We start from the raw sequence: 26,623 nt of genomic DNA, 5'->3' as shown, positions 1-26,623 counted from the left end.
GTTTATTCTGTTCATGTTACATCTCCAGACATAAATACAAACCGTAAAGGATGCAATGGGCACTTTGTAAATAGAATGTAAACACAAATTTAATATATGCAAATATTTAAATATGTATAAACGTACAGATGTTTGCACATTTTCAGCAGTTTGATGCAAAACAGAAAAGCTCCAAAATGACATGAGTCATGTAAATTTACAGGCAAGTCTAAGATGTGTTTTTCTCATTTGCCTAACATGAATAGTTATTATGTATGTGGTAATGTTTAACCCTCTTGTTATGTTGGTTTCCAGGAACACCAATTATGTTCCTGGGTCAATTTGACCCGGGGCATGTGTACTCATCCAAAAGTGTCAGAAACACTGGCATTGATTATTTTACAATTTTCTTGTATAATTTTGATTTTTTTTTTTCCGTTTTCTGTAGTGATGCAGATGACATGTGACATCTCTTCTGTTCGGGATCAATCTGGCCCGCAACATAACAGGAGGGTTAAGACCTGATGATTTGATTCTCCAGATTATAGTGACACTGAGGAAATAAGGTATTCATTTTCAGCTACAATATGATTACACCTTCTTTCATAAAGTCTGATTCTGCCAGCCAGGCCAATACACAGAAGAAATACCGGAACAATCCACGGTAAAACAAAGAAAAAAAAAACAATGCACTGTGTGTGCACTTACAAATTAGTAGATTAATGTCAAAGACTTACATTCTTTTCCTTTGACAATTCCCCAAAATTTCACACAAAAAGAAACAGTAAATATAAAATGAGCACCGATTCACAATATATTACACATTTGTAACTGTATAATATACAATTCTGATACTATGATTGTTGGCTAAAGAATTTAGAAGCTTTGTAATTTAGAATATTTCTATAACTCTTATACACGCAGCAGTCACAAACCAACCAAACTGGCAGTTTGAAAAACTATTTCTGAACACCTGCAAATACAAAAAACAAAACAAAACCAAACAAACACACATCGTTCTCAACCATTTTAAAAATCCTTTCTTTTAAAGATTGCAATCATGGCATGTCTCTAATATTAGATATTACTAGATACTATACAGTGGAAAAAAATAGTTAATATATAGGAGAGATTACATATTTGAGGTCGAGTCAAAGTTTTACAACATTGTGATTTCTTCCAACATTAAAAAATAATTTTAGATGCAGCCTCAATTTGTCAAATTACTACATCTGAGCAATGAGGTACGTTTGTACCCGTTTGCTACAGAGAGACGAAAAGAAAATACAGCTGGCCACATCTATAGTAACATAATCATTTCCTTTAAAAAGGATCATTTCAATCTCTATGTGAAATAACATGATTAATAGAAACCATTAATTTACATTTGATTGTCATTACAAAATATCTATAAATCAAAGTTATCTAGAAGGTATAAAAGCAGAACACATGTCTCTAAAAAATACCATCACAAAGAAATCTGAGAATGCTGTATATATATATAACTTGTGGCAAGGCCTTTAAACAGTATGACACGCCAGTTCACATTATACTTACTGTGTACATGTTTTGATATATGGCTACATGCCATGCCAGAATCTACAGTTTAAAAGTTCAGAAGGTGAACAACAATACCACTGACACCCTTCCAATATAACGCAGTAGCCATTTAATAACTGCTGCCATTATGAAACATTATATGTTCAGCATATGTTCGGATTGCATCAGAGAGGGGGTTCGTTTAAACCTAAGATAGTTTCTCGATGTAAAGCTTAAAAATGACCATCCAGCACAATTAACACCTCTGTGACAAAGTGCAGGGTTATTAAAGTGTTCAACAATAACTGAACACTACAAGCATCAAAACAGTAGTGTTATTCTGCAAGCCCATTATATTTTCTGGTGTTCATGAAATTGTGTTCACACTCCCTGTATATTGGCCGCTATGTATTTACAGACATTTTTCGTCTACTTAAAGAGTTTAAAGGTATACATCATTCACTTGAATTTTGACTTGTTATTGTCCCATCACCATGCAAACTGCCACACAATATCTGTACCTGTACTGCTTCACACATTATAACAAGTGTAGCCAAGTGATAGCTGGCATCAAGTTTTTTTAGGGCGACTGAACAAAAACCGAAACATCTCTGCCGCAGTGTGACCAAAATCCGGTGTGTGAAAATAGCAGAATAAAATTCAAATCCAAGCTCAAGCACTCCTTCTAAGTTTTAACAAAGTGTTAAAGAGGCAAACATTGGTGTCTCACAAGCCTACTAGTCCAGTCCACTCTCATTTATAAAGAGTCATTTCACCGTCCAAGGAGTTCGATGACATGCTGTCCTTTTCATATTAAAACATTGAAACATTGAGAACCTAAAGGCGAAAGAAAAAAGCAGTGTTAGAAATTCAAAACCAAATAAAAACAAACAGATATCGAGTGTACAGTATGAACAGATGAGAAATATGTGGTTGTTTTTACACCTAAAGTGGTTTCTCATTTGGGGTTCTTTAATCAAACGGTCATACATAACAAGAAAATGGACTTCTACCAAATAAGGCTAGGCATGCGTGAACTGTACGTTGATCTATCATGCTTACTTGGCCATTCACTCAAACAGTTAAGAAAAATTGTTTCAAAAGCATGAACTTAAAGGAGTGTAACCAGTGCCATCCAAAACACAGTGAGAAAGTTGGGGGTTTTTTTGTTGTTTTTTTGCTCTCTTGCTCTTGATGAAGGCGGTCACACTTTTCTCCCCTCCTCCTCTCCCTTAGCTTCCCTGCTTAGCCTCTTGTGTCCTTGTCTAGTCTCGTGTTTTTTGTATTACTTTTCCCTGGAACACTCTCTCACAGTCTGTTCTCTAAAACTTAAAAGAGGAATTATGGATTTGATTTGATCAACTGGTCCCTGAATACAATTGGCACCCTTTTTCTCACCGAGAAGTCGGGGCTCAGGTGAGCCTGAGTGCTGAAGATATCTACCTATTCGGAACCGTGATAACAGGTTTCTTGCTGATCGGAGCTGGCTTGGCCCTGGCTTATCGAAGAATTAAGAAAGCGGAACCGGCTGTTCAAACCCCCACAAGGCTGCCCGCTGGGATTGAAACGATGGAACGAGGCGTGAGTTTCTCAAAATGGGCTCATTGAGTGCAGCACGGATAAGATCTTAGAGAAGCTTGCGGCTGCCGTGAATACTCAGAATAAGACCTCTGAGCGCAAACTGGATTACATATTGGAGGGGCTCGCTCGGAATAACACCTCTGAGCACAAATTGGATCACATCTTGGAGAAGCTCACTGCGGTCGTGAGTTCTCAGAATCGGCTCTTTGAGCACAAGAATGACAACATCACGTAGCGTGTGTTTGATAACATCATGGAGAAGCTCACGACTCTCCAACGGGAGATTGAGAGACCAGTGTCGGACTGTTAGAACAGCTTTGAAATTCATATGAGTTGTTCGCACTAAAGTAAAAACCACCATCACTTCATGCGGATACCCCTTTGGCACCAGCTGCGGTCTCAAGGCTAGAGCTGAACAACAACACCCTGATACGGACTGTGTTTAGACTGTTCTTCCCATTCTATGCAAGGCCACCTGGGTTGGCTGGAAGACTGTTTACTTAGCCTGGCAGGGCGAAGGACACTGTCTCAGCTGAACTCTGGACACATACACACACATGCACACAGACATATATACACATGCAGATGTACACTCATCCCCCCTCCAAACGCCTTCTACGCTTACTCCCCTCCGATACTGACGGTGGATCAAGGAGACCAGCGCTTATGCTGCTGGCCCGGATGCACTGTCTACACTGGCTGTCTCTCACCCTTTACCCATCCCTGTTGCTTGTCATGTGTTTCTTTGGTGTATTAAGAGTTTTTTCATGTGCTATGTGCAGAGGTGTTTTTTTTCTGTTCTCAAACTGATCTCCCTGTTGGAGCTCAGTCTAGGGGGAGTTATTTTTTTCTCCTTATCTTTCCTCATGTTGTGCTTTTTCCATGTTATACACCTCTGACCTGTCTTCCCCATGTGATGTTTGTGTAATGTATGTATGGTCGGAAGGGTAAGACGGCGCTGGCACGGCTGGCAGCCTTAACCCATTTCCATCGGGATGAATAAAGTATGATCAATCAATCAATCAATTATTATAAGAAGTGGAATACTCCTACCGAATCATCCATGATGGAAGATGGATCAAAGTAATCTGGCTTCAGTTCGGTTCTTTCTCTGCGATTCTTTGATGCCGGCTGAAAGATAACAACTCAGTTAGAAGAATACTCCACAAGATGAAAAAAAAAATATACAGTTAAAAAATTATTAATTTTAACATCAACATTTGCTTTTATTAATTTATTGGAAGGACTGGCATAACCAGCTTTCTCTGCTAGAAATGCAGGATTCAGATTATCTCGGAAATTTGGTTCAGTTCATCTGGATGCTGCATTTTCAGTGGGAGAAACGTTTCATTACTCATCTCCCGCTGAAAATGCCATGTCCGAATCAGCGGAATCAACTTCCTAGGATTTCCTTACTGGAATTATTAAACATGCATCGAGACAAAATTAGACTATTGTTTGTTTTTCTAATTACCAAATCGATGTCCATTGTGTCAAAATCCATGCCCTCATTGATATCTTCCAAGCGGTCTTCAGATGACATCATCACATCCTCCACTATTGGCTCCTCATCATCCTCCATGAGCCCAGAGCCTCGACGACTGTGACGAGTAACAAAAAAATAACACGTCAGAAAAATGCTTTTTGTCAGACTCTTTATTGGCTCAAAGTTCAGCCAAAAACAGTTAAGTGCTGAACTTCTTACATTGCTTGCTGCATGTGGTTCCTCATCTTGGCGTAGTGCATGCTAACCCGCTCTTGCTGCTGACGGGCTTCAGCTTGTTGCCTTTGTGTCAGCATCCAAGTAACCTGGGTACTGTGGAACAGGGTTCATTACTTCATAATTCCCACAGTTTTAAAAAAAAGTGGCTTTACATACTGTACTGCAACTAAGACTTTTGCAGACATGTATGCAATAATGTAATACACATATTTTTTACTTGTAATCAATGGTAGTCTGGTGTTGAGGGTGTGGCTGCTGCTGCTGGGGAGGCACAGGCTGATGGGGATGCTGCTCTGCTGGCATGGTGAACGTGGCTGTGAAGCTGTCCTCTGGCCTCATTTTCTTTGGATCCCTCAGTACAGTGGAAGTTAGATGGGGTGAATGCATCATCACTGGCGTTTGCACATTCTGCTCACGGTTCATCCAAACCGCATCGCTGCTGCTACTGCTGTTCTCTTCTGCCAGAGAAAATCATTTGTTACACTCCTTGAATTTTACTGAACACACGCAGTGGCCATGACAATGAGTGAGCTGTTTGATTTATTATTAAAGTGGCAGGCTGTGATGAGAATTAACATGAAACATTTTTCAAGAGGATCCTAGGAGAAATACATGTCCCTAAGAGAGAGATGCATTTTTATGTTTATGTGTGACGTTTGAAGGGGAATACTGCATCATATTTAAATTCACGACGGCGTATTTGCTCACAGAAAGACTTTATTTCAATCTCAGGCAGACTTTAAGAAGTACAGCAAACAAACTGCTGTGTCAGTCATGGAATACAAAGAAAATGTTGTCACCTTAAATACAACTCTACTAACCAGCAGCTGTTTTGATGTAGATCAGGGGTCGGCAACCCTGGGCACGCGTGCCAGCGTTAACTGATGGCACGACCATAGCTGGACTGGCCATCGGGCATACCGGGCATTTGTCCAGTGGGCCCATGGTGATTTTTGGTTTTTATGGGCCGATGATTTTATTTATTTTTTTGTAACAGTATAAACAATGAAAGGTGGTGAATTGGCCAGATGCTGGTCGATGTGTAAAAATAACTCAGTTGTTTGGTGGTGGCTGTGGCGGAGCTTCCACAGAGGCCAGCAGGTGGATGAGGGAAAGGGGAGGCAGGAGGAGGAGAGACCCGAGGCGGCCGCCGGTCCGAGTGTCAGGTGAACTGAACTTCAGGTAAGAAGTTATGACCTGCAGTCTATCTGGGTCAGATATAAACCAAGTTTAGGTGTAGTTTATTTTCGTTGTGCTGACTTTTTACAGTCAGTTACAATAACTCGTACTGCGTACTAGCTAGCATGACGGAGTTTCTATACAGCTGGGTGGGTGCTTTGATGTTACTGATAGTGAACTTTATTTTATTCATAAGGTTAGTAACCTCATTATTCTGTCTTTACGCTGTCAGCTGCCTCTTCTCTCATTCTCTCCCCCTCTCTCTCCTGTTGCTACTTCAATCATGAAACTGATCAATGATCAGCTGATAAGCTTTTCTGACATAAGTCCCGTCTCTCTTGTTTGTTTATCGCCCACTTTGCGCCAGAAACAGGAAACCAGCGGATGTCGCGCCAAACAACAGCAGCACATTTAAGCTTGATCAGCTGTTGTTAGAATTTATTTAATATTAATTTCTAGTATCAGCTGATGTTTGCTGGAGCCACAGCTGTAAAAGCTGCTGGTCATGATATCTGTTTGGATATGTGGTGAGAGGGAAACATGAAGATGAAACCAGGAGATGTCCTTACTGAATCATCAGAGCTGAACAGGTGATGGAGAAACAGGTTTACCCTTTAGGTGACACGAATGAGTTGAAGGCAAGTTATGAACTGTTTCTGACTGACAAATAACACCAGGATCCTTTTTTTTACATAGCTGACAGCTGGTAACTGTGCAGGGGCGGGTCTAGGAAAGTTTTGCCAGGGGGGCCAGGCAGGGCATTAACAGGGAAAGGGGGACACAAAGAAATACTTTCTTATTCTCATTTAAAATGTCTAGCTTTTAATAAATAATTATCTGAATCCTACAATCAAAGTTTTTATCTGATGTAAAATGTATAGAAATCATACATATACCAACAAGACAGTGTACATCACTGTCACAACAGTGTCTGTTTTCATTCAAAGGTTTTATGGCTTTTCCTATAATACCTGGTGGGCCGGTCTCTAGTCAAAATGCCCGGGCCGATTTTTTTGTCCCAGTCCAGCCCTGTGCACGACATGCAGTGAATTAATTTGAGAAGGTGCATTAAAAAAATAAATGGCCGGGCCAGCGGTGCACATTGCAAATTAGCTTGCATAGACACATTAGCTGTGCTGCTTCTTAATGACAGTATCTTAGCTAACAACCCCAACTACCAGATTCAACTTGTAATTGGCTAAAAGTAACTTAGCCTACTGGTGAGAGGGATGTTGCTAGCTGGCAGTTTTTTCATGTTGAAATTTTCACATTCCAACACTTCAAATGCTTCAGACCAGAGATCAGAGATCATATTAACATGTGTATCTCTGTATTAACAAACATACCATACTGACCCAGTTTATTTTTCTTATCATTGTTGTGAGGAGACCATAAATAGCATTTGCATTTTCTGTTCTACAGTTCATTTGCTGTTCTTGTTATGGACAAAAAGTTTATTTTTTTGTTTCAAAATAGCTGATGACTATTCGCTGATAGCTGCCAACATCTGCAAACAAATATAATTCTATAAAGTGGTTCTATATAGTGTGTAACTGTTACTATAGAGCATTATTAAATTTATTGCTAATGCAGTGATATAGCACATTGACTTCTGAGGAAATTTTAGATGGCACTCATAATCAGAAAGGTTGCCTACCCCTGATGTAGATGAACTCATGCTGCAGATCGGTTGCTGTGGTAGATAAAATAAATGCTCCACCAAAGTACACCAGCAATGCTCACCTTCAGGCAATTTTCTTTTGCTGGCAGTGGCTGGCTTGGATTTCTTACTCCTGACAGTGGACCCTCGACTGCTGATCCCACTAATTACAGACATAGTGTCGTCGTCTGCTCCAGCCTGCAGAGAATTTCTGTACGAGATGAGAGGCAGCCAGCAGTCTTCTCTCTGCAGGGCCATCTGAAATGTCATGAATCGCTCCAAGTACATGTGACTGCAAAAAGTGAAATGACAGTAAACATTAGAGTCTTTTTAGAGGTTCTCATCATTTTCATGCTCACATTACTCATCGTGCCGCAAACTTACACTGTCCTCTTGTCCTGTCGAATTAGTTTGCTAGAGAACTCACTCAGGATATCCAAAAATGCTAAATTAAGCGGTGGACTTCCTTCTCCTTGGGGACTTGGCTCTTTAAAGGCAAACTCAATCCCGTCTCTAAAATAAACAAACAAGACATGACATATGAAAGTTCCTGTTCATTAGAGCAAATGATGTTTGGGTTAGGGAAATGACTTACTTATGTAACATGGCAATAGCCTCTCTGGTCTTCAGCTGATCCAAACCAAACGTCAATGAGAAGCGCCGGGCGAGCTCTTTTATGCCGCAGAAGGCTGATGACGAGCGGTCGAAATTGAAGCCGAGTTCAGACAACATCTCATTGAACAACTGCAAAAGAGGTTTCAAATATTGTTTGTCTGATTTCAGTAATTAAAAGCCTCTGAAGACCCTGAGAAGATTTTTTCCAGACTAAAATGCAAATAAGGGATTTTGGGGCTGACTCCTTTATCTCTTCTATTTGGTGAGGTATCGCTATTTGAGGAGGCCCAAAAAGACTTTATCGGGCTTCCAGCAGTATGATAATCTAAGTGATGATGATGCTGGATCTCAATGACAGCCTGGCTGCTTACTGACAGTACAGAGAAAAAAGGCGCTTCCTTATCTGTGTGTTAAGATAATTCATCTGTGTCTCCTGAACAGCGGCAAACCTGGTCTCATCATAATATCAGCAACAAGTATGTTTTACACATTAGCGACCATCCATCTGTTTCACATGTCATACCTTTTGCAGGCTCAATATGAGCGTCTTTGCACACTGGATTTTGTCGATTTGTCTCGTCTTACTCATTGTTTCCTTGATAATATCTCCATAATCGTTGTAATACTGAGGAGAAACAGGAGAAATACTGTTAACTAAAACAACAGGGCTGGATGATTTCGTTATAACCTCTACAGGATTTAAACCTACCCTCATGTACTGTTTAAATATATCTGCTCCGGTGTTTATTCCCACAACATTGTAAATGATTAATTTGCAATAGGCAGCAAGAAGGTTTCTCCTCTTATGTAGAGCTTCAATTTTACTGGCTTCATCATCTTGTTGTCCATCTAAAAAAAGGAAAAATTTATAAAAAGTCATGTTCCTTCTTTAAACAGAGTGTGGTAGGTTCATATAAAACAGGGTAGTGTTTTCTGACCTGTGCTGTTGTCATCATCCTGATCAATGAAAACATGATCCAGGATGAAGTTGAGCAGCTCTGCCTGCAAAGAAGAGTCTGGCGAATAGACCAGAGACTCCAACTGTTCCCGGCCTGAAGACATAATTTGGTGACTGAAGATCAGTAGCAGATCACACAGTATAGTGAAGGCCTGGAATAAACACAACACTTGAGCATATATGGAAATGCTGACCACAGAAATTTTCAGTTGCACTGAAAAAACGAAAAAGGAAATAAAAATAAATAAATAAAAATGATCTGACTCATCAAAATCCTTACCTGCTCTTTGACTGCGTTGTTGATGGTGTTTATGTAGCGCTGACACATTAAACAGAAAGCTCGCATTTGCTTTCTCAAGGTCACCATGTCACCCTGAAAGGAGTAACGGTTCAGTTAGTAAAACCCTTTCAAAGTAACATTGTACCTGTATTACACAGGCATTAAGAAATGTATAACTCTATTTATGAAGCTTGACAGAAAACTGCAATCAGACTGGGAGGTGTTGTAAGCAAAACAAAGTAAAAACATGTAACTCCTACTTTAGATCTGCGTATACATGGTGTCCAAATGTAACTACAGAGAGAATTTACTGTGACACAGGCGGAAGGATATTTTCAAACCGTGATACACTGCCAATCATATTTATTTGGGAAATGTAGGCACAGAAATGTTATTACATGTATTTTGCCAAATATCCCCAAAATGTGAACAGTACCTTTACTGAAGTGCCATCTGAAACCTTCGCTAGATGCCACAGGATGATGTAATGTGTGCACTGCATTGCATGAACCACAATCTGAGAGGAACAAAAATCAAGCAGATTAGATAAACTGCACATTCAGTATTTTAACATGAACTTAACAGGTCACTCAGAGGGTAATTTTAGTTTACTTGAACTGTACTAACTTGGTTAATGGTAACTTTATTTTGAAAGCTTGACTCTAAATTTTAAAAGAGTTCGATGTTCAGTAATTATTAAGACATGTCAAGGTTCATTTGTGCTTTCTATTTCTTTTTAAATACACAAAAGAATTATTCATATAATCACCTATTTTTTCTGTTTTTATTTTCTGTGACGCATTCACCACTTTGTTAGGTACACTTGTTCGACTGCTCCTTAACACAAATATCTAATCAGCCAGTCACATAGCATCAACTCATTATATTTTGGCATGTAGACATGGTCATGACAACCAAGTGAAGTTCAAAAGGAGCATAACAATGAGGAACAGAGGCAATTTAAGTGACTTTGAATGTGGCACGGTCATTAGTGCTAGACTCAGACTCTGGGTTTATAGAAAATTGTTTGAAAGAGAGAGAAAATATCCACTGAGCAGCAGTTCTCTGGGCAACAAAATGCTTTGTTGATGCAGGGTCAGGATGGCCAGAGTGTTTGGAGCCGATAAGAAAGCAACAGTAACTCAACCACATATCGAGCCTTGAAGTAGATGGACTACAGCAAGCAGAAGACCACAACACCCCTTTAAGTTGCAAGCAGGAAATTGGGGCTACGGTTCACAGAGGCTGACCAAGACTAGACAACAGAAAAGTGGAGAAATGTTGGCTGTCCGATTCTGCTACATCACTGGGAAGGTAGGGTCAGAATTTGATGTCAACAACATGAAGTCATGGATCCATTCTGCCTTGTATCAACTGTTCATAATGGTGGCAGTGATATAAACGTGTGGGGGATACTTTCTGGGCACAGTTTGGGCCCCTTATTATTAACTGAGCATATTTTAAACACTAAAACCTGCATGAGCATTGTTGCTGCCTATGTCCATCCCTTGATGACCACAGTGTACAATCTTCTGATGACATGTTGAAGCACCACATCACAAATCTCAAACCACCTCAAACTGGGTTCTTGAACATGACAATGCGTTCACTGTACTCAAATGACCTCCAGTCACCATATCTGAAACCAACAGAGCAACTTTGGGATGTGGTAGGAGGGGAGAGCCACATCATAGATGTGCAGCATCTCTGTGATGCTATCATGGCAATATTGACCAAAATCTCCGAGGTATGCTTAAAGCACCTTGTTCAATCTATGACACAAATTGAAAGCACAAAAGGGGTCCAACTGGGTACTAGCAAGATATATTTAACAAAGTGGCCGGTGAGTATATACGATCAATGATTCTTTCCAAATTATCCCTCACATCACCTGTAACTCAATTAAGATCAAAGTAACATATGGGAATGTAAACACCCTGATTAACTCCATTTGTAGGATTTTGGGGATGACACTGTAATACCTGTTCAGGCATATCGCCATTCTGTAGACCTGTGTTGAGTAGCCTGTAGTTGCTGGTGAAGAGATCCCACTTAGTGAGGTCATGTGCACTGAAAGCAGAAATGTACATTAAATCAATAACATTTAATATGCATGCATGCTGTCACTGACATCTTAACCCAATATGAGAAAACAGAAACGTAAGATTTTTAACAAGTAATGTGTTCAAATCAAAAACTGAAACAGTTTCCATAAACTGCTTTTACTTGTGGAAAGTGGTGATCTTCTTAATTGTGGATAGAACCTGGTAAGCATCATCCTCATCAGGTTCTTCACCCTGACAAACAAGAGATCATATGCTGAAATCTCAGATATTTGCCTCCACGCCTGCGAGCATCCTTTAAAATAATCCACACAGATAAACGCCTTACAGCACCTACCTCTTGCAGAAAGTCCTCCAGGAGTCTATTAAACTTGTCTACAAGCTCGTCAAGAAGCTGGGAACGGGCGATGTCCACACGGTTGAAGATGGTGAACTCCTCGTTGCAGAGATAGTGGTAGGTGGTAGAGCAGGCCTCCAGGACCTCGGTGTCTGTGTGCTTATCCACGACTTCCCAGATTTGTCGCAACAGTGCGTCTAAATGCTAATTGAAAGAACATAACATTGTTTCACCAGCAGCACATACAATGCACTTCAGCTGTAAAACAAGCTTTAAAACAAACAACTCACAAACCTTTTCTAACCGCCCAGTTGTGTAGATGTCAAGATCAAAGAACTTTGGTATCTGTAGCAAATTGGTCACCTTATCAATATCAACGCAGTACTACAAAAACAAAAGGGAACGCAGTCAGGCTTATTTCATGAATATTGAACCTGATGAAATAATGAACTCTGAGAACTGAATCACTCACCTTTGCCAATAACAGAGGCAAAGCAACTGCAAACATCTCTGTGACTCGTGTCCGATCATCCAGCTGTGTTTTCTTTTCCTTTGCAGTCAGGACCTTTTCCATGCACAAAATCCCGACAGCACAGTCAACATGAAATCATTCAAGGAGCTAAGTTAATCCTTTCTATCTCAAGCATGACGGCTTGACACTCACCCTCTTCCCCGTGCCTCTGCCTACAGGAGGATGACATTCGCAAGCCTGCCGAATGGCACAGAGCATGATTTCAACCAGGGCTGTCTCCTGACGATCGTTTAGAGCTAAAAAAAAACAACAACAACAGAAAACATAAAGAATGTTACCAAGTATCTAATGAAAAGACTTGCCCTTCTAAGAGAAGCACAAATTAGAGTAAAAGTACAACAAATAAGTAATAGAGTGGCAAAAAGATTCATTTTCCTCACTAAAAATCTCAGGTGGGACCGTTCTGAGACAGCGCTTCCTTACCTTCCTCTCCTGGCATTGGCTCATCCAGCAACAAGCTGATCATAGTCTCCCAGTCCTTTAGCAGCTCTGACGCACACTCCCACAGGCTATCCACTAAGTAGGCCCCATGTTCATGGAGCTGTAAAAAATGGAATGTGAATTGTAATGAAATGAAATCATCTATTTAAACACAGATAATACATTTCTGCTATTTTTTTATTCTCTTTGAGCCACATAAAAAAGAAATTTCCAGTGCCTTGCAATAGATGTATGTACAGTTCTGATTCTTATTTAATCCAATCTTAAGAATAATTAAGTACAGAAACACCAAATTAATGATTGATACATTTCAGTTGAAACTGCCATTTCTGCAGGGGCACAGGGCTGACATAAAAGCCTGGTCACCTCACTCTCCAAGAAGAAGAAAACAGTAGTCTTGATCAGGCTGCCGTTGAGGCTCTGCCTGCCCCTCCTGGGTAGTCCCTCCTCCTCAGGACCTCGATGGCTAAACAACCTTCAATCAACCAAAGAAACAACAGCTTAATACACGTATGAAAAACAGGCTAAATTAACATTTTCAGCCTCTTTAGGAAAGGAGGTGGGACAAATCTCCAAAAGTTGATTCTGTTCATCTGGATGTAGCGTTTTGTGAGAGAAACGTTTCGTCACTCATCCAAGTGACTTCTTCAGTCTCAGCTGACTGCAGGCTTCCCCAAATCTTATAAACAGTACATTTGCATAAAGACTGAAACCAGCCCACTGAAGGAACAATGGGCTGGGAGGTCAGTTCCTTAATCATAATTATGCAAATTCTCATGACCATTGATCAACAACCACTGACCAAAACCCACTGATCAATGGCCATGAGTACCATTCACAGAGAGTTGGGGAATGGCTGCAATCACAGCATTGTAAGATGGCGAAAGGTGGGACAAATATCTCATGCATATTTCCTGTGTCTCCTTTATGGAATCTAATTGACTTTACACTTAAGCTGGCCTTCACACAAGCATTATTTTCATACTTTTGTTTTTGTAATAACAAGGAGCCAGTAAAAAAAAAAATTCAGAGCCACCTTCCGAGCCGAGAGGAATATTCCTTTAAGCCCTTCCTCCTCTCCCTCCTTTCTTGGAGCTTAGTGTGCTTCCCATGAATGTTGCTCGCTATGCAATGCCAACCAGACTCAGGCTGAATCAAAGAGCCTGTTTACACAATAAGCCAATCCCTGGAATGTTTCTGTCAGTTTTACTACTGGCACTAAAACCTCCATAATATTTTGAATAGATAACATTCATTCAAGCTGGTGATTCAATTACATCTCTTTCAAATCTGCAGAAAAACACATACTTTTTGAACAGGAACTCCCCCGCTGCGACGGCAATGGGTCGATGTGCCGAGTAAACCAGATGATAAACACTCTCACAGTCCTCTGCTGTCAGAACCTCATCACTACTCCTGTTACATGAAAAGCATAAATAAGTCTTTGTGGTTATTGGATTTTTGATTAAGAAAAACAAACACTGAGAATTATTATTGTTATTTACATGACTTGTAAAAATTTTAATCACAACAGCTTTCAGAATTAGGAAGAAACCATAAATGCACACTAAGAAAAATAACACTTGTCTAAAGAAAATGTTGACATCTGCTGTCGTGTTGAATTAAAACATTATGTCCTAATAATCACATGCTGTGGTACAAAATTAAATGGAAATTTAAGGAGGCGAGATTACTCACTGTAGGACAAGTGTCAGAAGTTTAATAGCTTGCACTGCAACATCATACTCCTTATCCAGAGTCATAGAAACAATGCGATCCTGTCAGTGAGAGAAAATGTCAGATCTCCATAATATCAGCTGCGGGTATGATGATGGACAAATGGTACTATTTTATCTTTATCAAACATTTACATCTATGCAATGATATCCAAGAAGCATCCACATTTCTAGTAATGCTTACTCACCTTGAAGCGGCTTGTGAAGAGTTCCAGCCGAGTGCAGAGCTCTCTGTTGTAGAACAGGCCTTGCAGGGCAGTCAGGCACTTCAGACGCACTTCACCTTGCTGCAGCCGTAGCAGAAATGCATTAAATACTTGTGAAATCTGAATGCCTGTGTTACTCTGCCACTATTCCAGTTAAAATTGCTTATAATGCACCCCTAGAGGCAAGTTAAGTGAAGTTATAAGCAGGTTTTAGATTGATTTCTCTTAGACAGCTGTTTGCAATCCAAACATTTTGAAATGCAATTACATGAAAAGTCTATGTAGAGGTAATAAAAATGTGTGAGGACCAGCAATAATAAAACAAACATGGGACATAGCAGCAAGACATGAGGGTGTCTTTCAGCATCAAATAGGATTCTCACAGGCAGACGATTTCAACCAAACAGGAGGTCTGTATGAAAGGCGTCTTTCTCACCCAGCACAAGTGGCTGAACAAGAAAAGCAAGTACACCTCATAAAATATCCAACTGCTTTCAATGTGAGCCAAGTGAAGGCATAAGCTCAAGACTGGAGCACCCATCTAAACTCTGGATAAGTCTAGTGATTGGAGGTGCTTGAAATAAAAGCCCTCTAGCTGAAAGAAAATGGTAGCAGGAGCTCTGGATTTCAAATTTTAACTACCGTAGTTTTCGGGTCATAAGCCGCTACTTTTTCCCCACACTGTGAACACCGCGGCTTATACTGACAATCGGCTAATGCATATTTTTTTTCATGCGGCCAAAAACATTTTGCCTGGTAACAGTAGACCAATAAAATTGATAAGTAGTATATATACGGTATATATTTTTACCAGTTGTTAAGAGACGTTGTAATGTTGTTTATGCACTGTTCCGTAAAAAAAACATAAGCAACGTAATTTGCGTGTTACTGATACGTACGTATGTGTTACAGGCGCTGTTTGAGGAAAAAAAGCATTTGCAGTATGTATTTTTGTATGTTACCATAACGTTTATGTTACCATAACGTTTATGTTACCATAACGTTTATGTTACCTTACAGATTAAATTAAACGTTAAAAATCCTCACGTGTAATATTTCTGTATAAATATCTCATATTACAAGTGAAACGCATACAGCTTAAAATCCGGTGCAGCCTGTACAAGCACAAAATTGATTTTCTTTCTAAAATTAGAGCATGCGGCTTTTAATCAGGTGTGCTCTGTAGTCCAGGAATTACGGTAATAGGCTTTAACAAATGGGAGATTTTCTGGATAAAGGGTGCTACAAACTGAACGTGCTGTGTACAAACATGACAGGTAACCTATGTACAGAACGAATGCGTAGCGTTTTTTCAGAAAAGTGGTCCTCAAAATTGACTGTTGACATGAAGTGACGATAAGCTGGTACTAATATTCCTAAACTAGAAAAAGAAGATTCTGAGTTCATCAAATTCTCATGAGAAGGAGCAGGGAGAATAATATGGTTTGAAGCCACTTTCATACATAGACTGGGATAACCTACTTGCTGAGTACATTTTTTTTAAGTTGTTATTAATTATATTGATGCTTATCTCAATATCTCAATTATACTGACTGTTTCACCTCTGGTACTACTACATACGCTGACTCTCAGAAATCTTAGGCTACGTTCACACTGCAGGTCTTAATGCTCAATTCTGATTTTTTGATCAAATCCGATTTTTTTGTCTGCTCGTTCACACTACAAATAAAATGCGACAGCAAACGCGCTCGCATGCGCAAAAGAAGATGTCACACACAACGCGCTCTGTTTAGACCCAGAGCAAACAATATTGTTTGACTGATGGCCGTTAATATAAAGACTTCGGACTTCACGTTTCCCAGTTTTTGCTTTAAGTTATTTTGTTATTTTAATAATAATGTAGATAACCTAATAATTATCCTGATTGCTGTTTTAGAGGAGCGGTGCTTCAAAGGATAGTTGAAGATTTCTGTCAGAATCTGCAGATTATACAGTACAAATAAAATGTTAACGTTTCTCCAACGTTGTCTTCCCAGCAGTTTCACAGGATGGCCAGGAAGCGTTCACGATGTCTTATCGGGCGCTTCTCCGGCGCTGATAATTGGCGTCTGTCTTGTGTCAGGGACGTAAAAGACGGATTTAATGCGATTTGACCGTTCAAACAGCAGTCGCTTTCTGAAACATCGGATATGTATCGGATTCAGTACCACATACGAAAGGGACCCAGATCGGATTTGAAAATATCGGATTTGTGCCGTTCACACTGTCATACCATGATCGGATATGGGTTGCATAGGGTCAAAAAAATTGGATTTGATGCGCTTTCGCCTGCAGTGTGAACGTAGCCTAAGATTTAAGATGTGGGCTTTAATTTGTTCTTCCATTAACACACGTTTTTTCCATAAACTCACCTTGTCATGCATTGTCCAGCCAACATACTTTAGGTAGCTGTCATTAAGGAAGGCGTCACTGTACAGCTTCATCCACACTCCTATTTCCTCAATACAAATGGCTCTGATTTCAGCAATGGCATCGCTGGCAAAAACAAAGAGAATTCACTAAATTTAGTAAACGGGCCTGTAAACAGCACTGAAGAAAGTTCATTGTGAATAATGAACTCATATTTGTATTAAAACTGATTTTGCACTAGAGGGTGCCAAAACACTCTAAATGAACTCTGTTCTGTCTGCTTCTTGTTGTACAAACTCAAAAGTGATAAGAAGCCCGTGATGAAATCTTACATTCAGCACACAGTCTAGTTGCCATTTACCAGAATAATCTCGGGGAATTCCTTTTCGCTTAAGGATTTACTTACCGATATCTGTGAACAAACACTCCCTTGAAGATTGCATTCATCATGTTTTCAATTTCATCTTGATTTTCTTGAAGCTAAAAGATAAACAGAAGGTTTTTGAAATCAATTGCACAAAAACTCCCTGAAAGTCCAAGATTACGGTTGGCATTGTTCTATACTTTGATTTTTTACAGATTTCATCCACTATTTGTTACCATTGTTAAAGGTAAACCAGAAATACTGGATTTATATGCATTTTGTGAACTAGAAAGGACAGTTTATGTAGAATAAACTCAAAATAAAAAGAACCAGTCTTGTTCAATGTGCTTATTACAAAGGCAATCAATAAAGAAACTACCAGTCTTATCATTTCAGATTTGGATCAGTGGCCTCATGCAGGAATAGTTCAGTTTTACACTAAATCTTTCATACCGCTTCTGTGAGATATTCACAAGATCTCAAAGTGAGATCCAACAGTCTTTTATGGTAAAATCACTCATTTTAAACGATTCACCAGGAGACGTGTCGTCAGATTTATATAACGTCATAATTGACACTTTGTAAGTTGCCATTAAGCGCAGCCACCCTCCTCTGAATTTAATAATAGCCCATGCAATCACGAGTCTAAAAAGCCCCCAACTTTTTCTAACTGTAGAATTTCCAGATGTCATCTGAACTGATGCGGAGAGGCAACAAAAAGTGTTGGTGAAAAAACACACTGTTTTAATCCAGTGGCCAATGACGTGTCATTACAGCACTGACAAACTGTGAGAGAAAAGGAAACCGTGATTGAACATGATGTCTTTCTAAATTAACCATGACTAATACGACATGCATTGAAGGGAAAGCGGCAGTCACAGGGATTCGGCCTTCAAGAGGCGATGTTAGGCTGCCTGCATTAAGACCCTGAAGCAGCTGTTGGAAAGAGAGAAGTATGCTTCTGTGGCTGCGCTAAAAATATCAATAAAATAATGAGCTAAAATAAACAGAGTCAATTACAAGGCCACGGAATGGTAAACAAAGTCATAATTTTAGGTTATAGCTGGTTAGGGATGGGGCTTTAAATAAATCAGTAGTGACTGAGTCTATTCTCCAGAGACACAAAGGCAGAAAAGGCTACACCTGTATGGCATACCTGCACGTGAAGGGGCAAATACAATCAGCAGCATGCCCCCCCAGTCAATTCATATATAGAGTGAAAAATTAAAATGACAGAGTTAAACAACGCTCACACCCACTGACGTGTTGCTGTATTACACTCCAACATCAACCCTGGGTTGAATGCTTGACAGCTTATCTTTCTTCTTACCTCTTTGCGCTTCTGTAACAGTAGCTCTAACCTATCATTGGCCCTCTTAGCAATGACCTTGTTCCTTTCTGCCTCATACTGTCTCTGTGTGTTGTCCATATTGATGCTTAGGTTCAGAGCCACGTTCACCAAGGCTGTCATCAACTTCATGGCTGGCAGAGACAACAATGTTTAAAACACATGCGTGTAGGAACAACAGCTGTCAGATAACAGCAGCATGGGCGTGCAGGATGGAGACAAAATCCACAATAAAACTGACCTGCTAGTGTGCTTGTGTGTCTAAAGGCCCTGACCTGTGAGTCAGACAGGCCGGTGAGTAGCGAGATGATTGTGTCCATCATATACTCGTCATAAATGATGCTGTACTGACACTGTCGCACCAGAACCGCAATGAAGTCGCAGAAGTTTATCCTGAATTTCTTCCACTGTGGTCCTGAGAGGGTTAATGGATAGTCGCCGCTGTCCTGTACAGCACAGAGATAATCAGATTGCGGTCCCAAGTATTACATTTGTTTCAGGCCAGATTAAAAACATCTCCCATGCTGGTGTGGTTCTTTAAAATACGTTGTATTGAAACACAGCCTACATCACCTCATCAAACTCCTCTGTCATTTTCCGGATGATTTCCGAGTTCTGCATATGTCTGAACATCTCTCCACTCACAGCACCTAATACAGCAAAATTGAGCGTGTGAATGTTCTTTCAGGCACCCAACATGCTGCACATTTAGACAATACAAGTAGGAAAACTACCTTTACAGCCAGAGCACTGAATGAAGAAGTTGATTAAGTCCAAAAGAGTGGTGTCCCTGTCATGTTTGTATGCCTCAATCCAGTCATCAACCACAGACTGGAAAGGGAAGCACACTCACACAATTATCACATAATTATTTACGCTTCTAACTAAAATATAACTTTGAAAACATTCCTTAGAGAGCATGCTTTGTTGACTCCTCTTAATCTATTAAGCTTGATTTATAGTTGTGCTGAATCCCCGCAATTCAATTCAGTTTTATTTATATAATGTCAAATCACCACAAGAACAAGCCCGTCAAGGCGGTTTATATTGTAAAGTAAAAAAAAAAACATATGTTAATACAGAGAAAACCCCAACAATCAAAAGACCCCATATGAGCAAACATGTGGTGACAGTGGGAAGGAAAAACTCCCTTTTAACAGAAAGAAACCTCAAGTGGAAGGTCGGGGGTGAGGGGACAGGACAAAGACACACTGTTGAACACGGCCAAAGATGAATAACTAATGGTTAAGGGGGGAGGGTGGGTATATAACCACACAGGAAGTTTAAAAAAAAAAGGGGGGGGGGGGGTAAAGAAGAAACACTTAATACTGCATCATGGGAAGCCCCTAGCAGCTTAGACGCATTGCAAAGTAACTAAGGGAGAATTCAGGGTCACCTGATCCAGCCATAACTAAGAGGAGCTTATGGCATGGTGGCTGTCATTGCCGTTTGCACTTGTACGCTGAGGAGCCTGCATCGGTCTGACTTTACGGGTGAAACTGAGCTGATCATGTTTGACTTGGACCTATTACATTTTTAACAACTGTTACGTTTAGTAAAACGCAGAGCAGAGAAGAGTCCTGAAATGACTGAGCCATAAAACAGATTATCAGAGCTAGCCTAATGTCTATGTTGAAAGAATACTAGCTATTGCATTAACATCAAGCTACAGTCTATTACATTGTGTTTAATGGTATTATCTTTGTGCTAATCAATATGCTGCCTTTCGGTGAATTGAGTCGCTGCCATGTGTAGTTAATGTATCGATGCACATCAGGCGTGGGTAATATTTTTGACTATTCGAGCAGTCATTAGGTTATCTTTTAAGAAAAAAAAAAACTGTTTGTCCAGTATTACCACCAGGAGGCAGCAGTAATACACCTAGTTTTTTAGCAGCCACTACTGAACAAAAACAGAAACAGAACCTGCTTCTAACCGCAATGCATATGGTTCAAGGAAATCAGGTCAGATGTAAAGACAAAAAAAAGCTGTCAATAAGTCTTGTGTGGCACTCCTTTAAAAAATAAACAGAAATGAAGTCCACTGCATAGAGTGTGTTGTGAGCTTGAAATGCCCACCCTCAGAAATACAGTAGCTATAGCAAAGGTTTAATACAATAATATAAATCAAGCTTTATGGATTAAGTATTCAAAAAATGAGAACCACAGACACTAAACCAGGCTACATATTGTTACTGATTGAAAATTAGAATCCGTGCACCCACCTGTGTGGCGCTCTTCCCCATTTTAACCACCTCAAACAAGGTCATGTTCTCCATTCCATTCTCCTGATGGTGGCCATTCACCCAGCCGGGACCAGTGACCCTCCCAGCTCCACCACCTTTGGCCTTGTCTCCAAGCGCCTTCTTCCCTTTCTTGGCTGCCTAATGAGGAGAAAGATGTTCTTCTGTTATCATACACCGCATCAGTGTGCCTCTATACTCAATAGCTTATCTGGTTACTGGGCATTAGAAAAACGGAACTAAATCACATTACAGACATTTGATGCAGAGATGAAACAGACTTATTTTCTTATCAAATGTAGCTGCTGTATGCTATAAACTTTTTTGACTATGTATTAGCATTGTGATAGCGGGAAACCAGTGAGGATGTTTTACTGATTTCTACTCAGTGTATGCTGGATATAGTGCAAGCCTGCGTGTGACCATAACTGCACATAAACCGAGGCCTGTACTACAAGGCAGGATTTGGGCTTTTCCAGGTTTCACTCTGGCTTTTAAGAAGGTGGTTCGCTTCCTACTGGAGCACATAGTAACTCATGGTGTTTGAAATGAGAAATCAACAGGTACAAAATCACAATCCAATAACCAATCAATTCTCTGGAAAAAAAAACCCAACCTTAAACTATCTAATTAAGTTATAGTTATTACTAATTACAATTAATAGTTAATATTATACAATAAAATTACGATTATAATATAATTATTATGTAATTGTAAAAAAAACAACTACACATGTAATCAAATTAAATAAAAATGTATTAATTACATTATCATGATCAAAACATTAATAATAATAATGGCTGTCTGACTGCTAACTGTTTACTTACACAGTCTGCATTTTTGCCAATTTTCCCTTTCTTGCTTCAAATTGGCTAAACTTTATTTATACAGTAGGTATTTTCCAGCCTTACAGCACTTTTCCTCTCACATGCACTCACACGACAAGTTTCTGCGCAATAACTGTGTTACTTTAAGTCTGTATTAGGTGTGTAACCACTTTATAGTTTCCTGTTATTATAGTTTTATTTTCCTTTCTAACAGCAGCCGCTCTGCCGTCAGCAGACTTCTCAATATCTGTTATCGTTCATGTGAAGGTGCTCTTAGATAGACTGATTATAACCCTGGGTTGACTAACACTTTTAAATTTCTAACCACTTTCACGTGACTGCTTTGCCTGATCGCTGATGTCGGAGTAAGTGAAGCCAGATAACAGACAGTGTTAAAAGTGCTTCTCAGCACAGTGCCCAAGATAAGAAAGTCAGGAAAACATACCAGGCCCTTTCCTGTCTTTGCATTTTTGCCATCGGGATCCTCAAGGTCAGTATCTGAAGACAACTGAGATTCTGCCTCTCTGTGCATAACACATGGATTTATTAGTAATTATTATTATTATTTATTACAACTGCAAAAAGTAACACAAGCATAGCAAAAACAATCTCAAATATCATCAGTGCATACATACAAAATAAACATTGAAGGACATAAAAACATTACAGTAACACTTCCATGTTGTTCTACTTACTGAGGAAACTGAAACTCAGTGTGCAAGTCCTGCGCTGCTATCATTTCTTTAACATTTTCTGGATCTGCTGGAGTAGGTGCTCTTACTGCTCTGGGTGCTGAGCAAGGATATACCTTTATAATAGCACATGAAAAAGAAAAAGAACATAATTATTAAAAAATGAAATGAATGAAGCAAAAATAAATAAATAAAATCACTGTACAGTCAAAATAATCTTATATAGGGCCCACCCCTGCTGTTTCAAGAAAGTGTTAATAAATCCTTTGAAAAGGCTGGGATTTCCTTCTGCATAGATGACTTATAAATGTTTTTTTACAGTTACAGTTGGACTTTACATGTTGTTATTTAACTCTGTATAGCCATTCACAAAACTGATTTAAGTGACCTGTAGAACTGCCTTTATCAGCTATAAACTCCATCAGATGTTTCTGGTTTTGAGACTTCAGCAATGTTTCAGAGATACTTTACGGCAGCGGTCCCCGACCTTTTTTGCGCCACGGACCGCTTTATGCCCGACAATATTTTCACGGACCGGCCTTTAAGGTGTCCTGGATAAATACAACAAAGTACCCAAAAAAAAAATGTTCACACAAATTTTCAACTCTCAAGGCCCGGTACCAAACCCGGGGGTTGGGGACTGCTGCTTTACAGGACCGGGACCTGGGTAAGAGTAAGACTTTGGCCAAGTCAAAAAATGTATAACCATTTTTATAATGATTTAAGGTCGTGAACAACTTGCCAAGCATTCAAGAGAAGTTCTTGATTCGATTTTATTATCACTGGTCTCTCAATGGCTGCAAGGCATCCAGGTACTAAAGCAGCAAACCAGCCACAAACCATGATGTTCCCTCCACTGTGTTTTGAGGTTTTACTGTTACTGTGCAGTTCCTTCAAGGATTCACCAAAATATGTGACTTTTCAACTTACATCCTATCAACAAATAAGACAACATTCACATATCCCTGTGGCCAATATCTGTTAGAAAATTATTATGAAAAATTCAACATCACCAATTACAATAAAGGTAAGAATAAACGCAAAATAAAAGCAGAATAAATTTAGCTGTTATTTTAAACCCTCAAAATTTTATCCTTATAAATGTTGTTTAATAAATACACCTTGATTGGACTTAATGAACTCCATTTACATTGCTCATATATGGGTCATACTAAACCTTCTTTGGCAAGAAGGACATTACTTTTTCAGTAACAAGTCTTTGCATGATTTTAGTCATAGTCTTCTTAACCATTTCATGTGAGCCCAAAGTCAAAGAAGTCTTCAACAAATTCCTTCTAGCCTACAGTTATTTTTTAACGTGCTCAATACTGACATGAAAAGTACATTTTGTTTGCTATTAGTTTAGTCATACTGCATATAGTTGTGGCTGAGATGAAAGTCTTCCCACATTTCGTGGTAAGAATAATCATTGTAATCATAATAGTACCAACTGATTCACACTTTTTGTCGAAACTAATATTGAAGGGCAAGAAGAGAGCGTGGTTGTGTCACTGTCAGGGCACACAAAGCTTTAATAACCTATTTAAATCTAATTATCTGTATCCAGATAACTTATCTGCATAAAGGCGTGTTAATGCATGGTATGCAGGTTGTAAACGCAAACACAAGATATAGGCAATGGAACGCGGCTACAGTATGTTAAAATGTGAGCCAAACCTGCTGACAGACATAGTAATAATGTTAGCTATGCAATGGGAAAAGCAGAGAGCGTGTAATGTTATCTCAACCTGGGATGCACCATGTTCGTTCGCAAGTCAGCTAGATCTATCTAGCTAATTAGTACATTGACATTCAGACAACAACAATATGTTTTGATGCCAGTTGTAAGACCAATTAATGTGATTTATCCAGCTGAAGCAGCAAGATAAAAATTACACACTGACATCAAAATAAGAAATCCACCCATCCAGGCTCCACATAAGCACGTCAGCAATACCAAACCTCTGCACTTGCCATGTTTATTACCACTATCAACGGCTGTTAGGCTTAGCAAAAAAAGTCTCTATTTGTTGTGGATCACTTGACAGTACTACAGCAAACTATTAAGTAATACATGAAATTGCAGATTAATCTGTTTGACAACTAGGGGCTGGATTCTGGTTGTTGCATGGTAGCTGCTAAGAAAATATTTCAGATGAGTGAGACCCCAGTAGTGCGCACACTGACTGTGTCACACTGTTGCAGTTTACTGGGATACATGGAACTATTTTTAATGACATCGGTGTTTTTAAGTGTTCTACAACAGGCTTATAGACGGAGAAATGCAAGAGGAAATGCTTGTTTGACTGCACTACTGGTTCAAAATGCTCCAAATTTGCTGGGTCCAGATTCTAAGATGTCATGACTTGTGGCATAAAAAAACATATATATCACATTAATTAATTAACTGAAGATAATACACTGGTTAAGTAATACATCTTGTTAGTGGCCATTCTCAAAAAAAAGCTTTCCAAGCTTAAGGGTTGTGTTTTCCCCAGACTCACTTTCTCTGTCCACTTTACAACTTGCAAACTACACTTGTATCTCCAACACAGCTGTTATTCGGAGCTGAAAATAAGTGATTTTGTCTCCCAGCTCTAACACTTTAAAACAGATACTTAGAAATGTGTTACTTAATGAAAGTTTTTTTAAGAAAAAAAGAAAAAATGCATGTGATCGCGACTGTTCCATAACTTTCTGCGTAACTTTACGTTTATAGCAGATACTTTCAGAGAAAAGGGGAAACTGCGGACCGCTCTTGCACAATAGAACACACTGTAAGTGGAAATCCCAGTAAACACGACACGGCTTTTCCTGAGCAGAGTAGGGGCTTGTCCCTAGGCTCTGAACGCCATAAATTGATATGCATACTGTACGGATTTCAGCGTCTCAATAAAACGTTAGCTACTGATGAGCACAATTGTCTTTCGCTTTTATTACTGTCCACCGTGTCGGTAAACTGTATCGTTACTCGTAATTTGAAACAATTTAATCACACCACAGTTGTGACACGCGCAGTTGTATACTTCCGAAATACAAACAACCACAGATGTTTGGGAGGCTGAGTCTGCTATCGGCTCTCATCTCCTTCTGACGTGCCGTCGTTTTTACGACGGCCAAGCAGTTCTCAGGCTAATGTGAGCTAAATCTATTGATAATGTGATCTTGGCCACATACATCAACGCTCTGTTTAGTTAGCTACCCTTTGACCTTCTTCTCTAATTAATTAATACCGGGCTCCCACAACTGCGATTAGACTTCGCGCCAGTGTTTTGATACACCATAAGAAACTAGCTTAGCTAGTATTACCGTTAGCTGTAGCTGGCTAACTGGACCACTAGCACATATAACACAAACTGGAAACACACAGAGGCTACAGTTGGTAACTATCTTGACTATAGCACATTCTGATGAACTAGTATTTCTATAGGTATGACTATTGGTGACACTAACAAGTGTCTTGACAGCTAACCCAGAAAAGCGGCTTCAATGGCAAACTCCCTTGATGTTAACGTTAGCTATCCGCCATTTTACTTACCTCGTTTTAATTCAAAGACGGACTGAAATCAAATAATCCACGCGGTACGGACTGTTCATAGAGAATGCTTTCGTCAATTCCCTGCACTGGCTGTCATTTTCCAAATTTTAAAAATTGTAGTTTTATTTGTTGGCTAACGTTAAGAAGCTTCTTGGTGGCTAATATAGCAAGGTACAGTGTGTATTGTCGTTGTTATGCATGCAGCACACACACCACCTGTCGGTGACACTGTGTACTGCCGCTTACGAGGGACCATATCCTGTCAGGGCTATCGTAGCGGCAGGTCCATATCCTGGTTCCTCGTAGCGGCAGGTCCATATGGACCGCTCTCATGTGATCGCCGATTGAGTCACGGAGATTGTCCATTAGGTAGGACAGTACCTAACTTCCCAATGAGGCAGGGGTCATTGATT

The 26,623-nt window shown here is 39.6% G+C and overlaps 1 protein-coding gene across 1 annotated transcript; it reads right to left on the bottom strand.

The window, feature by feature from the left end:
• Positions 1–63: 63 nt before the first annotated feature.
• Positions 64–26,454, bottom strand: stag2a (STAG2 cohesin complex component a). The gene is made up of 34 exons (XM_085175905.1): positions 26,211–26,454; positions 22,676–22,788; positions 22,426–22,504; positions 21,136–21,294; positions 19,646–19,742; positions 19,485–19,561; positions 19,153–19,357; positions 18,894–19,045; positions 17,606–17,679; positions 17,202–17,325; positions 14,812–14,910; positions 14,586–14,665; positions 14,196–14,303; positions 13,254–13,362; positions 12,870–12,987; positions 12,579–12,682; positions 12,387–12,479; positions 12,209–12,298; positions 11,915–12,118; positions 11,741–11,811; positions 11,497–11,584; positions 9,951–10,031; positions 9,515–9,607; positions 9,215–9,386; positions 8,986–9,125; positions 8,800–8,901; positions 8,257–8,405; positions 8,046–8,174; positions 7,745–7,953; positions 5,040–5,280; positions 4,805–4,915; positions 4,574–4,700; positions 4,153–4,230; positions 64–2,355 (listed from the first exon to the last, which is right to left on the bottom strand). Exons 2-34 carry the CDS (start codon positions 22,717–22,719, stop codon positions 2,332–2,334), a joined length of 3,831 nt encoding a protein of 1,276 aa, XP_085032031.1. The 5' UTR covers positions 22,720–22,788; positions 26,211–26,454; the 3' UTR covers positions 64–2,331.
• Between the last annotated feature and the right edge of the window lie 169 nt (positions 26,455–26,623).

This window comes from Neolamprologus multifasciatus, chromosome 10, assembly GCF_963576455.1.
Source record: "Neolamprologus multifasciatus chromosome 10, fNeoMul1.2, whole genome shotgun sequence".
NCBI classification, from domain to species: domain Eukaryota; kingdom Metazoa; phylum Chordata; class Actinopteri; order Cichliformes; family Cichlidae; genus Neolamprologus; species Neolamprologus multifasciatus.
This window is presented reverse-complemented; position numbering and strand designations above follow the sequence as displayed.

Coding starts and splice junctions, on each gene's coding strand:
- stag2a (XM_085175905.1), bottom strand. CDS start 22,719: ATGATAGCAGCGCAGGACTTGCACACTGAGTTTCAGTTTCCTCA. Junction 19,743..21,135: donor TGGGGAAGAGCGCCACACAG/GTGGGTGCACGG, acceptor TTCCCTTTCCAG/TCTGTGGTTGATGACTGGAT. Junction 4,231..4,573: donor ACACAATGGACATCGATTTG/GTAATTAGAAAA, acceptor GTTATCTTTCAG/CCGGCATCAAAGAATCGCAG.